The 15188-nt window shown below is 38.1% G+C and overlaps 1 protein-coding gene across 9 annotated transcripts in view; it reads left to right on the forward strand.

Moving 5' to 3' along the window:
• Nucleotides 1-15188, forward strand: part of msi2b (musashi RNA-binding protein 2b) — a 344415-nt gene that overhangs the window by 250697 nt on the left and 78530 nt on the right. For all 9 annotated transcript variants that reach the window (XM_047379919.1, XM_047379921.1, XM_047379922.1 and 6 more), the window contains exon 8: nt 3274-3356. In XM_047379919.1, coding sequence (XP_047235875.1) covers nt 3274-3356 — 83 coding nt within the window. The remainder of the gene's footprint in view (nt 1-3273; nt 3357-15188) is intronic.

Here is a 15188-nt window from a genome sequence, read left to right on the forward strand (position 1 = left end):
GACAATAAAAGACCTGAAATATTTCAGTTAGTGTGCAATGAATCTAAAATATATGAATGTTAAATTTTCATCATGACATTATGGAAAATAATGAACTTTATCACAATATGCTAATATTTTGAGAAGGACCTGTATATGTACGCCTGTGCTTGAAGGTAAAGTGAAAGTATACATAGTGAAGAATTGTAAGATGGAATGAAAATTATATACACTGCTCAAAAAAATAAAGGGAACACTTAAATAACACATCCTAGATCTGAATGAATGAAATATTCTCATGAATACTTTGTTCTGTACAAAGTTGAATGTGCTGACAACAAAATCACACAAAAATCATCAATGGAAATCAAATTTATTAACCAATGGAGGCCTGAATTTGGAGTCACACAAAATTAAAGTGGAAAAACACACTACAGGCTGATCCAACTTTGATGTAATGTCCTTAAAACAAGTCAAAATGAGGCTCAGTATTGTGTGTGGCCTCCACCTGCCTGTATGACCTCCCTACAATGCCTGGGCATGCTCCTGATGAGACAGCCATGTGGCCCTCCAAAGAAATGCCACCCTACACCATTACTGACCCACTGCCAAACCGGTTATGCTGAAGGATGTTGGAGGCAGCAGATCACTCTCCACGGTGTCTCCAGACTCTGTCACGTCTGTCACATGTGATCAGTGGGTACCTGCCTTCATCTGTGAAGAGCACAGGGCGCCAGTGGCGAATTTGCCAATCCTGGTGTTCTTTGCCAAATGCCAAGCGTCCTGCAAGGTGTTGGGCTGTGAGCACAACCCCCATTTGTGGACATCGAGCCCTCATACCATCCTCATGGAGTCGGTTTCTAACCGTTTGTGCAGACACATGCACATTTGTGGCCTGCTGGAGGTCATTTTGCAGGGCTCTGACAGTGCTCCTCCTGTTCCTCCTTGCACAAAGGTGGAGGTAGCAGTCCTACTGCTGGGTTGTTGCCCTCCTATGGCCTCCTCCACGTCTCCTGGTGTACTGGCCTGTCTCCTGGTAGCGCCTCCAGGCTCTGGACACTACGCTGACAGACACAGCAAACCTTCTTGCCACAACTCGCATTGATGTGCCATCCTGGATGAGCTGCACTACCTGAGCCACTTGTGTGGGTTGTAGAGTCCGTCTCATGCTACCACGAGTGTGAAAGCACCACCAACATTCAAAAGTGACCAAAACATCAGCCGGAAAGCATAGGTACTTAGAAGTGGTCTGTGGTCCCCACCTGCAGAACCACTCCTTTATTAAGTGTGTCTTGCTAATCACCAAACATTTCCCCCTGTTGTCTATTCCATTTGCACAACATCATGTGAAGTTGATTGTCAATCAGTGTTGCTTCCTAAGTGGACAGTTTGATTTCACAGAAGTTTAATTTACTTGTAGTTATATTGTTGTTTAAGTGTTCCCTTTATTTTTTTGAGCAGTGTATAATTTTCAAAATGTTTTACAAATAATGCAATATTCAAAAGTGTAAAAACTATCTCATCGCTCTGTCTTTGTGTTAAAAGAGGGGTTAAGCTTTTATCCTATAAATATGGCATGAAAATCCCTCTGTCAACACCGCGTTCATTCTAAGGCCCGTATTAACATACAAATGGGTGGCTTGTTAGTGGTGAATTATTTTTTTAACCCATCTGCAGTTGATACTTAAAATAAAATAAAATATGCTTTCGCCTCAATTACAGCTGAATGTCTTTCAGGATATATTTCTACCAGCTTTGCAGATCTAGAGACTGAAATTTTTGCCTATTCTTTTCTGCAAAATGGCTCAAGCTCATTCAGGTGGATCAAGAGTAGATATGAACATCAGTTTAAAGGTTTTGCCACAGAATTTTAATTGTGTCTGGACTTTGACTGGATTGTTCTCACACATGAAGGTACTTTAATCTAAACTGCTCCATTGCAGCTCTGGTTGTATGTCGAGGGTTGTTGCTGAAAGGTGAACCTAATCCCAGTCTCAAGTCTTTCAAAGCCTTAAAGATTTCAGAATTTCCCTGCATTGAGCTCCATCCCTTGTCCCATTAACTCTGATCAGCTTCTCTGTCCATGCTAAAGAAAAGCAACCCCACAGCATGATGCTTCCACCACCAGATTTCGCAGTAGGGATGGTATGTTCAGAAATATGTTTAGTGGTAGTTTTCTGCTACAAATAGTTTGCTGCAAACTATAAATTGGAAGACTTTTGGCTTATTTTTAACAATGACTTTGTTCGAAGATTGCAATTTTATACCCAAACCCTTTGAAACTTCTGTTCCAACCGCTTTAAAGAAAAATGGTTTAAGTGGGATTTATTTTGGTTATCTGAGTAAAAGGGGTTGACTCCAATGAAACATAAACAATGCATATAGATTTTTTTTCCCACTTAACAATTATGGCTTACTTTGGGGTGGCCTATGACATAAATTCCCAATGCAATCCATTTAAGTTTAAGGGTGTACTATGACCTAATATGCAAACATTCAAGGGTTAAGGAATATTTTTTAACAGATAAGAACTTGTTGGTGTTCTGACAGCAGTTTTTGCTCTAGCAGAGGTGATCTGTTTCATAGAACAGCGTGTGTCCCCTCAGTCCGACTCGCTGTTTCTGCTCAGTAACAGTTTCACTTCTGCAAAAGTAATCGAATACGTTTTCCTTTCAGTCCCGGCTATACAGAAGCTGGATTGCTTTTGCATCGCTGTCGAAACACAGAGGAGAGCGACGCAATATTCCAAAGTGTAAAAACTATCGCGTCGCTCAGTCTTTGTGTTAAAAGAGGGGTTAGGCTTTTATCCTATAAATATGGCATGAAAATCCCTCTGTCAACGACACGTTCATTCTAAGGCCCGTATTAACATAAAAATGGGTGGCTTGTTATACAGTGCGATTTCAATAAAAATAACACAAAATGCATTTAATGAAATTCAGATGCAGGGCCCTGGCTCCCTGGATCTCATTAAATGAGCTTTGTGCTGTTTTTCCCATCTTCTCTTTGTAGAGAGGGGTCCTTGAGTGCCCTTAATAATATGGCAGATTTCATCATATTCCTGATTTAAAGAGGACAATGTCTGCCTTGTTCACTTGTTCTTTTCTTTTCTTTTTTTTGCATGCAGAAACCAGTCTCCACTGATGTGTTCGAATAGTTTTAGAATCTGGATCGAGATGATACCCTGTTTTGTGGTGTGATTTCTTTTTACTTGATGAAGTTTTGTCAAGGCCTCCCACTAACTCCTTTTTCCCACTTTCTCTACCCCCCTCCCCTCTTTCTCTTCCTGCATAGGATTTGGTTTCATAACTTTTGAGAGTGAAGACATCGTAGAGAAAGTCTGTGAAATTCATTTTCATGAAATCAATAACAAAATGGTAAGTTCACACATTTTTTTCCCCCAATTCCAGGTGGGAGTTGAAGGATTAATATTTGATTTGTTCTTTGCCCTGCTATTAATAGCAGACCATGTGTGTTTGTGTATGTGTGTTATATGCACAAGCTAATACTCCCACATAGCCGCACTTTGTGGGTCTCAGGGATGGGAAAGCAGTGGTGTGTACTGCCCACAAACCGTGAAATTGTGCGGCTGAGTTCTGCCTGTCAGGCTGAGGGAACGGGAGAGTGGAGCCTGTCCCTCTCCTCTTGAATCCCCCCTGCCACATACACTCACAGAAACACACATACATAGGTGGAGATGTCCAAGGGTGCAAGAGGAAAGCTACTGGCAGAGGCAGAGTTCATTAGTCAGGGATTAGCACCTTCTGGTGACTGCCAGCGATGCTAGCTTATTTACGCCAGCCGTACAGTCCTTTCAGAGAGCCACAGAGTTTCTGTTGCAACTTTCTAAGTCATCAGTTCGATGCATGATAAATTGACAAGGTCCGCCCTCAGTGAAGCAAGAGTGACATTAGGCCCTCCTTCGCCCACGTCCATCCTGTGAGCCTCTTGAGAAACCCTGCATCATTTGAACAGCTGTGTGGGCCGTGATTCACTGGAGGGAATACTTGTCTCACCACCATTCAGTGGGGCTCCGTCTGTCCAAGCGTGCACTCACTCTCCCTCCCAGGCCTTCTCCTGAAACCAGCAGGCTGATTGGCTTCCTGACTGACAGAACCGGCGTAGTGAAACCACGTTCACCTGGGACGAGGCTAAGTCACATATGACCCCAGTATGCATCCCTGCATAGCCTCCACACTGCATCACATTTACTGCTTAAACTGAAACATAAATATAAAGCAGAACTAACAGCCTTCACCTGCTGTACACTCTGTCAGATCCTCTGACATGCTGATGTAGATGTGTGGCAACAAACAAATTTCACATGTGAATATGCTGAATGTCAACAAGTCCCAGTTTAGATTTTATAAGCAGGTATTATTTCCCAATATACTCTCACTTCTGCCACTTTTAACCAGGAGGAAAGATCCTCTCACAAAAGCAGTTTTTAAGTACTGTCCAGTAATTTAGTAATGATTATAGTGGAAACACAAGTTCTTATTATGAGGCTAAATGTGCCGAGTTAATAGTTCAATAATAGCACTATTATTATCAACTTATGAAAGGGCTTATTTTATTCTGTTAAGCCATGTTTCAAATTCAGTGCATGGATATCTAAAAACAAATTATATATTTATTTAACTGTCAGTAAAAAAGGGACATTTTGTAAAAACTATTTCTCAATGTGAACACACCACTTTTAAATTCATGGTTTTTGTGATTCTAACAAAAACTAAGACATTGAGAGATGGTTTCCAAACTTTGTCCAGTTCAGTTGAGCTGTAAAACTGAGAAATTTATTTGGAAGGAAAAATATAAAAAAGGCTTCAACAACCTGGTTGCAGAAGTTTGTACATTTTGTCGAAACATCTTTTGATTTAACCACAGCCTTTAATGTTCTTTGACTGGAGACTATCAGCATACACTAAAAGTTCAGGAGTCTGGATAGGCCATTCCAACACTTAGATTTATGTCTGATGAAGTCATTCTGTTGTTGATTTTGACTCACTGTGATGCTGAGAAATGAAATTCCTCTTCACCTTCAGCTTTCTGGCAACACCTGAAGGCTACCATCGTGTCTCCCTGTGGTGATGCTTCATACCATTTCTGTCCCTTCACTACACAACACATTCTATAGGAAGGTTTTAGGCTGTAGCCACACGTGGAAAAAAAGCTTCTGTCTTGCAATCATACTTCTCATTCCAGACATATGGGGAACACAGGAGGTGCACTGTCATATGCAGAACACAAGCTACATTTGCTGTGAATTGAGGTCTCTTGAGAGCCTCCGTGACCAGTTTTCAACATGTATTTTCATTAATAAAATTTTTTTTCTCACATTTAAAAAAATGTTTTGAGTGTCTACATTGTAGCAAAGTATATACATATTTAATGTTGTGGATTTTTGCAGCCTTCTTTGAACACAAGATAACTGAATGGTGAAATTAAATTCAAAGGGGATTCGATAGTATTGCTTTATGGGTGTGCACAATTATGCAGCCAGGTTATTGTGCCTTTTTTTTGTATTTTCCCTCAAACAGATTTATTTGTTTTTCAGTTAAATTGTACAGGATAAATGTCACATTAAAGGTGGAAAATGTTTGGAAATTATTTATCAGGGGTTAAAATTTTTAAGGTTTAAATAAATACCTTTGAGAGCCACCATAGCATGGACTTTGGACATGGTTGGGCATTTTTTTATATGGTCTTGTCTTTATTTATTCATTTCTTACCATTTTGCCCAAACCAAATTTGGATAAAAGTTATTGACCTTTTTGCTTTTTTTTTTACCATAATGATATTCATTTGACTATTTATTTAAGTATTTGGAAATTTTTTGGTTACTTTTTTATGATGTGGATTGATTCAATGTTTCTTTTCTACCACTAATATAATTACTGAACAAAACAATCCTTTAAACAGCTTTAGAAGCTATGTTACAAAGCTGGTGAAACACACAAGCTTTAAATGCTACTGGTAATAAGATGCAACATGTCAAACTTGCTGTTTTTTATGTAAAATAAAAGAATGGGGAATTTTCTCTAATTGCAAATGCAGTAGTTAAATGTACAAAATCTCCTGATACACCTGTTGTGTTTCAGAGAGATACATGATGAGCCAGTCCACTGTTGCTTGTCCAGCTGCTAAAAACATCTGCTCGAGTGAATTTAAAGTCACACAAGGTATTAATGCCAAGCTGACTCCATAGCCCCTGGAATCTCTGGCATTTCACAAGTAAATGCACTGGGCTCAGACTGGTTTCCAGATTCAAGATGTAACATGATTTTAGTTTTTAGATCTTAGAAATATATGTACCTTTGTGGTCAGTAGCAAACATCCATTCATGAACTGCAATGTTTAGGATAATTTGGGGATTTTATTTGAGCTGTTTTTTTCAGAGGGAAATGGTTATTTAGCAAAGAACCTATATAAATATGTTCCCACTAATATTTAAATAAATCAATTATAATAAGTTGCAAAATGACTAAATATATTTTATAGCCATCTACCAGGTTTTGGCAAAGGTTCTTGCTTGAAATTTAAAAACTCTTCGTGGCAGAGTTACAGTACAGTTTGGTTAAATTGTTTGGTTTTCATGAATGGACCCAGCTTTTAAGTGTGGCCCACAAATCGTGAAGACCACTCCAAAAGCTTAATGTTAGCCAGCTTTATCTATTCCTAAAGCAGATTTGATATGTGTTTTGGGATACTTGGAACACTGTTCAAGGTTCAACCTACAGTTAAGCCCAAATGTTTTAATACCCCTTGGCAGAATAATGTTCAAACTCATCTTTTAATTTTACCAACATTTTTGTTCTGACCAGAAGTCATATTAGCATTTTGAAGTAGCCCCAAATGGAATAAGATTGAGAATCCTTGGAGAGAACTAAGGAGTAGAAATATTTGTAAAATGTAAATAAAATTGACAATATTTTTACTTTGCTCTGTTATCTTTAAGGAGATGCATCTCTCCTTTCTCATCAAAAACAAACTTTTTGGTTAAATCAAAGTTATATTCAATCTAAATTTAGAGATCTTTATCATTATTATTCTTCCTTCTTTGTCCCACATACCAGTACCACTGGCAGCAAAAAAGACCGTCAGCCTGATGCTGCCACCACCATGCTTGATATTTGATACAGTCATGCCTAACCTTGACTCCTCCAAGTGATTTTTATCATTGTGATCAATTAACTTCTCTTCTTGTCTCACCATAAAACTGTTTTCCAGAAGACATTTAGTTTTATTTGAAGATACGCATTTCAATCTAATCTGAGGGTGTTTTGAGCGTGGGCTTCTTCCACTGTCTTGATCCATGGTGATAAAGAAACATTGAACTCCTAAAAATCTTTTGAAGTTATACATTTTATATTAATTCCACACTGTAAAAGTGTTTATTGAAAAAAATTAAATTATAGTTTTCACTTTTGACGACAACTGTAGCTGACCCTGAGTTAATATAATAAACACAATAATATAGCTATTAGTGATTCTAATGAGTGACTGTCAATATACTCACTTTTTTTGTTCTTGTAGCTTTGTGATTCTTTTTTAGTGTAACTTGAAACCCTTTTTAGACCCTCGGATACAAGGATACAGGTCGATAAAGTCCATGTAGTCTATTTAAAGTTGGAGCTTTGCAAGGATTCATTGATGTAGGCTTAACCTAAACATAGATTCTTAGCATTGAGATGCTTTGTACATTGAAGTTGCATTTTATGTCCTACTGATTTATTGCAACTGAAATTATGTGGCACGGAAGACTAGAGGGGAAGTTGTGAAATTGTATGTGGTTTTCACCTCCTCTATTCCTCCTGCCAACAACATTGTGGCTTATTTTATGCATCTAACCCAGGGTTGTGTCACAGAGTATGAAAACTGTAAGCTGTTAGTCAACACTTTCTAACAAGAACTTTATGAAGTGTAAAATAAACTAATATGGTTGGGAGAGAGTCACTTGCAGTTTAAATTGCAAGTAACTAGAGAGACATGACTTTAGCCAATACGGAATTCTCTTTAATATAGGAGAATATAAGAAAAATACTTTTAGCCTTTTTGCAGTAAGTAGTCATTAATTTTTGTTTACTGGGGGCAGAGATGACATCACGCTTTGTGTGAAAAGCCCTATTGAGAACATAGTTCCACAAAACACACGCACCACAAACTCCCCTTTTCAAACATTGGACTTTGTTTTTTCACTTCAAACAAGTGGACCCACGCAGACAGAAAAAAAGGATGATATGTAAGAGGCTTGTGGGGAGGGGTCGGGGGTTCATGTCAGGTTTTTCCTAATATTTATGAACAAAGACGCAATCATTATGGAACGGAACGAACTCTTGAAAAGGTTATTAGCCTCTTTTTTTAGCAATAGTGCAGTTAGGATGGCTAGCATTACTAAATCAGCAGTGGTATGGTGTAGCATTGTAGTGTGCATTCCTAATAAAGAATGTAGAAACTTATAAAAAAATGCTGCATGTTCCACGACAGACAGAGGTGGAGAGCTCAAAAAGGAAAAATAAAACAGAACAACTTTGCTTTAATACGTTGAGCATTCCTGTTATCTTTTCTCGCTCCCTCTTATCTAATTTGAATGAACCCTGTACATTCGCAACATGTCATAGAAACTTCTTTTTTGTTTTAATTAGCTACTTCCATCCCTGTCTCTTCTGACCTAATTTTAAACACCTCAACAATACTGAAAATAGCTAACTTTGAGTGTTCTTCACTCAGTAATAACATCCACACTGAAGGACTTCCGTATGGTGTATTCACTGATTGGGTAAATATTGACTTTCACCCCTAACTGACTTCTCAGTGCATCTCCACTTTATCTGTGATGTGCTGTTTCACATCTTCCACATGGCCTTTTTGTATTCACTCTTTATAAATAATAAGAAATATTTTAAACCTCTGTGATAAAGTCCAAGGAGCCTTAGCAGAAAACATGTGAATTCATTGAGCATACAGTGCTTTGAGTGTCTCGTTGCTGAAAAGCGCTAAATAAATAAACTTACCTTACCTTTACCTTTATGTGTTGTGTGCAGGGATAGTACCAGGGCTGGTTTTCTGAAGCATTTGTCGCCTTTGTAAGGTTCCCTTTTGATAACACCTACAGCACATTAAAGGTGTTTGGATACAGAAAATAAATGTGATGCTCAGATCTTTTACAAGTTGTTGACATTTTGTTGAATCTGCAAAGGCAAAAGAATTTGTATGTTTAAAGCCTTTTTCCAACTAAGGTGCGCGTTATAGAGCAGTGGTTATTCACTGACTGAAGCACACAAAGTAAAAAATGTCCCCTGTCTTCATCCTTATGAAGTACTATACAGAAATAGACCTCATCCATCCTGCCCATGAGTGTTATCTGAGATGGTCTTGTGAATAATTGATGTCGACAGAAATTCCACCCCGCTTGGGAAGGTTGTGGACGTACAGGACAGCCCACCTTCTCGTTGTCCTTCCTCTCAAGAGCTCCGTTGGTGTAGTGGGTCAGGGCCCACTAAGATGTGAGTGACTGAACCTGTAAGTGACTTGGTCAGCCCCCTGTGTTCATGTGCCACCTAGGCCTCGTTCTCAGAGCCATGTCTTCTCTCTCACTGTGAATTCTGTCTCATATATAATTAAAAATAGGGTGCAGCTTTGCAAGAATCTCATAACTCCCACCCCTATCAGGCGCTTTGGCATTTCTGTCTGCCTGCTTTAGCATATGTAGGATGTGATAAAACTATTGACTATCCCCTCAGGGCTTCTGTCATTGTTGAAACATGCTCTAGCTCCTGCAGACACTAGCCTTGTGTTAAAACTAGTAAATATTTTTGAGTAAAAATCAATAGATAGGAGACGGGATGACGGTTTTCAAATACTTTGAAAGACTTTCATCACACCTCCACATATGTGAATGTCTATATAATACCACAGGGACAGAAGTCTGTTTGACAGCCAAGGGAAAGTTGTAAATTCAGTTTTCTTGAAGAAACAAGTTCCTTAATCACTCTCAACCCTGTTGTTGTGGAAGTGCAGCTAGTCCTTAATAATACTGCGTAATTATAATCAAGTTTTGGCTCTGATGAGCGAGTGGTGGGCCATTAAAATGGACTTATGGGGTTTTTTGGTCTAACCATTCAAGATACTTTTTATTTTATTTTAAAGTATTAAAGACAGCAAATCACAACAAAAGCATTAGGCTATTTTGAAGGTTTTTTTTTTTTACTGTGTCTTTTAGATGACTGCACAACCTTCCAGTCTATGACAAGCTTTGGTGTTTTTAGATTCTTATTGAACATCCTTACAAATTCCTTTTCATCTGAGAAAAGCAGTCTGGCTTAGAAGATTGAAAGTTGAACACAATGGATATATATGACAGTATGAATAATATATTGTTAAAACTTTGCCTATCTGTTTGTCTTAAATCATACTTTAAGGCAAACAGGCATGTCTGGTTGCCCAAAATTCATTGTACAGATTGACCCAAGCCAAACAGCTTTGATCACATAATGAATCCGCTCCAGTGGCTAGAAACACAAGGAGTCGTGCAACAGATGGTTTGGCCCTCACACAGCCTTTATATCAGTATATTGGAGGCAGTCTGGGATTACATGAAGAGTCTGGAGCAGCTGGGACAGCCTAAATCCACACAAGAACTGTGACAAGTTCTTAAAGATGTTTACAACAGCATACCTGCCAAGTAGCCCGAGATGCTGTGGTTAAGTGTTTCTAGGAGTATTTATGCTGTTTCATAATGGTGGACAGCAAATGTTTGTGTCTTTTTGTAATACAGTAATTAACCAAAGAGGTCATGTCAAAATATGACAAGTGTTACAGTTTCAAGATGAATAACCAACCAGTGTTTTCTGTTTTTTAGAAAGTTTTCTAAACCTAAAGTACTAACATCTAAACAACTACTGAGTACCTATTCACGTAAAATCAAACGGTACCATTTTTCGGTACCTAAATGCATAATTGTGACACTCAGGGAGTGGAAGAGTGGGCGATTTTCCATGCTGGACATAAACACAGCATTGCACACAGAAGAGCATAATGACGTCAGTAGCCGCTGCTACCGTCAACAAAGCAAACACGGCTGATAGAAAGCGCGCGAAAGGATGGCTCTACTTTTCAAAATGCGATGAAGATTACGCTCGCTGGAACATTTGTGACGCGAAGTGCAAGGCCAGCAGTGGTAATACTTCTAATCTGAGAAAGCACCTGGTTAGGCACAAGATTTTTCTCAAGGCTGAAGAGTGCACAATTTTCATAAGCCTCAGATCTATGGCTACAACTCCTCCATTCGGCATCGTAAGCACGCCTGCATCCGTTAGCGACTCGTCTGTAGCCAGGAACATGGGAGAATAAATGTTTTAAACCACTAAGATGGTACAATAGAAACAGCTGGATATTGTTTTGATATATTGATTAAAGTTTATATATTGAGAAATAAATATGTTAAATTAAAAAAGGCTTGAGATATTATTAATAAACGAATTGATATTTATAACCACATACAAAAGTACCGAAAACTGGTTGAAATGTGAAAGGTACCCATCCCTACTTTTCATACACAAAGGGCAACGCTTTATAAACAACAATGACATACTTTAATAAAAAACACAATAAGTTAAAACAATGAGTTAAAGTTAAACATGGGGGTAAAAACTCTAGAAATGTACAGAAATGTTTTGTAAAATGAGATGGCATAGGTTTTAAGGGCTGAAGAAATTAATGATAAGGTGAAAGTAGTATAGCTTAACATAATAATTCCAAGAAGAATTTATTCTAAATTTTGTTAAAAATTAAGATATTTAATCTTAGAAAGGTAAATCACGGTAGTAAACCTAGATGACAGACAGACAGATCTCATCACACCACAAAGAAAACAAGTTAATCTTTATCTTTAACCAACATAATGCATTTCTTTTACTTTGAAAGAGTTTAGTCTGTATTGTGTGAAATTACCCTGATTTTCAATCACACATCGTGTGCTTTGTCATTCTCTTCATTATTTTTCACATGCTGTTGGGTTTAGGTGATCACCTAATTATCATCTCATAAAGTACAATGATCTGTGCTTATGACTCTGCAGTAGCACCTTGATGTTTTCCTGAGCTGTATATTGCAGTGAAATGAGAAAGCATTGCGCTACATCGTATGCACACTTATTTCCAGCTTATTTTTTCTTGACAACAGATCTATTTACAATATGTATACAGTTGTTATTTAATAATGTTGTTAGTGCATCTCTTCAGTAGCAACAATAGTTCAAAAAGCCTTATTGCTTTTCTATATTTGCTCAAGAAAAACTAAACACCTGTACAGAACAAGTATAGTTTTTGCTTTTGATTTCTGCACCCTATCTTGGTGTTTTTATAAAAAGTCCACCTACACTGTATCACCACCTGTGCTGGCAGCTTTAATGATTGGCGGTTCTTTTTATCGGCTGGAGGAAGGTGTCTCTCCAGTTGGGCTGTCACAATATTACCTTTTCCACCTATCACCTTTGTACCCAAAAGAAAATCAGAAGGAGAATAATAGGTGATCACAAATTTTTAAATGATAAGAACGCTTCCTGCTAAATTAGTATTTACATTAATATATTGTTGCTTTTTTTATTGAGAGACAAAACAGAGCTTAGAGGGCTGGAAACACCAATACTCAGGACCCATTTCTAAATGCACTTAGTGTACCAAACCATACCACATAAAATCTGACAGGCGATAATCACCATCAAAAATATTAAAGATCAATTAACCAGTTTGTCAGATCAGGTAAAATCTATTATGATAAAACATATTGCAGTTGCTGTTGCACTTAATAATTACTAAAATTATTTCAATACACAATTTGGCTTTTGCTTCTTTTTCTAAAAGAGAAAGAAACATTCCCACAAAATGTTAAGTTTATTTCCCTGGGGGGTTTTTGGGGGATACTTTCTTATTGTTTTTGCTTCATCTTCGATTAATAAAAAATTGATATGTTCAATGATAAGGTGTGTGTTTTAGAACACTCAAGATTAGTTTTAAATAGTTTCAGAGCCAAGAAAAGACCAGATCTTGCATATATCAGAACCCAAGAGTTAACAAAGAGTGTGCTTTCTATTCACCTTGCATGTATTCTTAACAAAAACTACCCAAAAAGAAAACACACCACATAGGACTGGCTTAATAGTGTAATACACTAGGACATTATTTGATATTCTTGCCAGTTGGAGTTTACATCAGTATGTCAAACCACAGTGATGGTAACAGAGCAACAAAGCAAAGTTACTGCAGTAAATAAAGCTCAATGCAGTGGCAGATTTATAGTTCTGAGTTTCAGAAGTTGTTTGGATTGTTTTTTCCTTCAACCATGGGTCTGACAACTTTCCTCACTTAACTGGTAGTGTTGCCAATCATTTGCAGCATCTCACTGCTACAAACTAGCTTAGAATAAACAGTGTCGAGACTTACATTTGTATATTTAATAGCATTATATCTTAAAGGTTCTGAACATATATTTTAGCATACAAACTGCACAAATCATGTTTTTCCATTTGATAAAGAAGGATATGAGGTTTGTGTTCAGCTTTTATATACATAGATTTCTGATTAATGGATTCAACATAAACTGCTGAATTGATGTGAACACAATTTGTGTGCAGCAACCTCCAATATTGCAAACATCACAGCTGTACAAAAACTAAATATTAAGGTTTGAAGTTGTGAATGTCAGTCTTTGCTAAACATCAGCCCTGGACACCCTGCCCTATCAGTTGTAGACTGAACATGTTGTGACTGTGGTAAAGAGGATTTCTACAGAGAAAAACTCAGGCTTTTGGTTGTTTTTAAATCTATACATTTTTTTAAGAGTGTTAGTGTTTTTCTTTGAGCATCAAGTGCGCAATAAGGGAGAAGGACCACCCTTCAGAGTAATTTGAGTCCCTCATGGAGTGCTGCCTTACAAGTTCTGGACTGTAAGTAATTGGATGTTTACCCTTCATTGAAGAAGCAAAGCTTTGAGGGATGAAGGAAGTGGAAATCCACTTTGCACTCCGCTCGCCATGATGTCCCATAAAATCTCAGAGATGTTCAGATCTGCTGATTGAGGAAGTGATGGAGGCCATTTGACGTCAACCTGATGATCGTGGTGCTACTTCTGAATGTGTCTCTGTGTGTATGTTGACAATATTATTTTGCAGTATAAAGGCATGCCAAGAGGGGAGTGCAAGCACCCCAGGTTGCACATGGCCTGAAAACGACCCCACATCCCTTACCTTTTATATGCCGTAACCATGCAGAGAGATCATCAGGCATAATGATCCGTCTTAGATTGTTTTCCATTGAAGGCATCGCTTTGCCTTTTCTGAAACTTCTCACTACCGTCATACATCTGGTATCACTCAGCTGTCCTGTTTTTATACTGACCATGGTTAAAATCATCATGAGGAACAATGAGTCTGCTGATCATGGGATCTCTTCAGATACACTGGCTTTCAGTGTGTGTCCACTTCTGAAAAGAAAAACTCTGCCTTTTGCTTTGCTTTCTAACATTTTATTTCCAAGTTTAGTGTCAATTGTATCAAACAGTTTGATGTTTTCCCTCATTTACCCCTTTCCTCAGAAAGCTAGTATGTTAAACAGTGTTTGACACTTTGTTATTTAACTGGAATCTCACCCTCACAAGGCTTGACATTGGTCAGCCAGTGCTGTGACAGTCCTTAACTACGCACTCTGTGTGTTTTGACTGTTCAGCTGGGAGTAAATGAATCACACCTTTTCCTTTTCTCCAGTCTGCCAGTCGACTGATGGAATCCATTCACTGGTGAAGCTAATAGCAGCTGTACGCCTCTCCCCTTAACACACACACACACACACACGTTCACACAGATGCACACCACACCCACAACGCATGTCCCTGAAGGACAGTCACTGCCAGTCCATCCCGCCCACACCTCTCTGTTCTACCTACAAGGTTAATTTAGATGGGGGATGTATGGAAAAGGGCATAACTGGTGTGCTTCTCCACTCTGTGTCGTAGCTTTTGTACATTCAAAACAAATCAGAGTTGTTTATTTCTTTAGCTCTGGGCTTTTATTGAACTGATCATAGCGTTTTCCTATTAGGTGTTTGATCATATCTGTGGAGAGCTGGAATGTTTAATATAGAAAGATAACCTTGACAAAAGATCCTCACAGTATGATGATATTAAGTAAAACTACCACTGTTTCACATGATATT

The sequence above is a fragment of the Girardinichthys multiradiatus genome, chromosome 11 (genome assembly GCF_021462225.1).
Source record: "Girardinichthys multiradiatus isolate DD_20200921_A chromosome 11, DD_fGirMul_XY1, whole genome shotgun sequence".
Lineage (NCBI taxonomy): Eukaryota > Metazoa > Chordata > Actinopteri > Cyprinodontiformes > Goodeidae > Girardinichthys > Girardinichthys multiradiatus.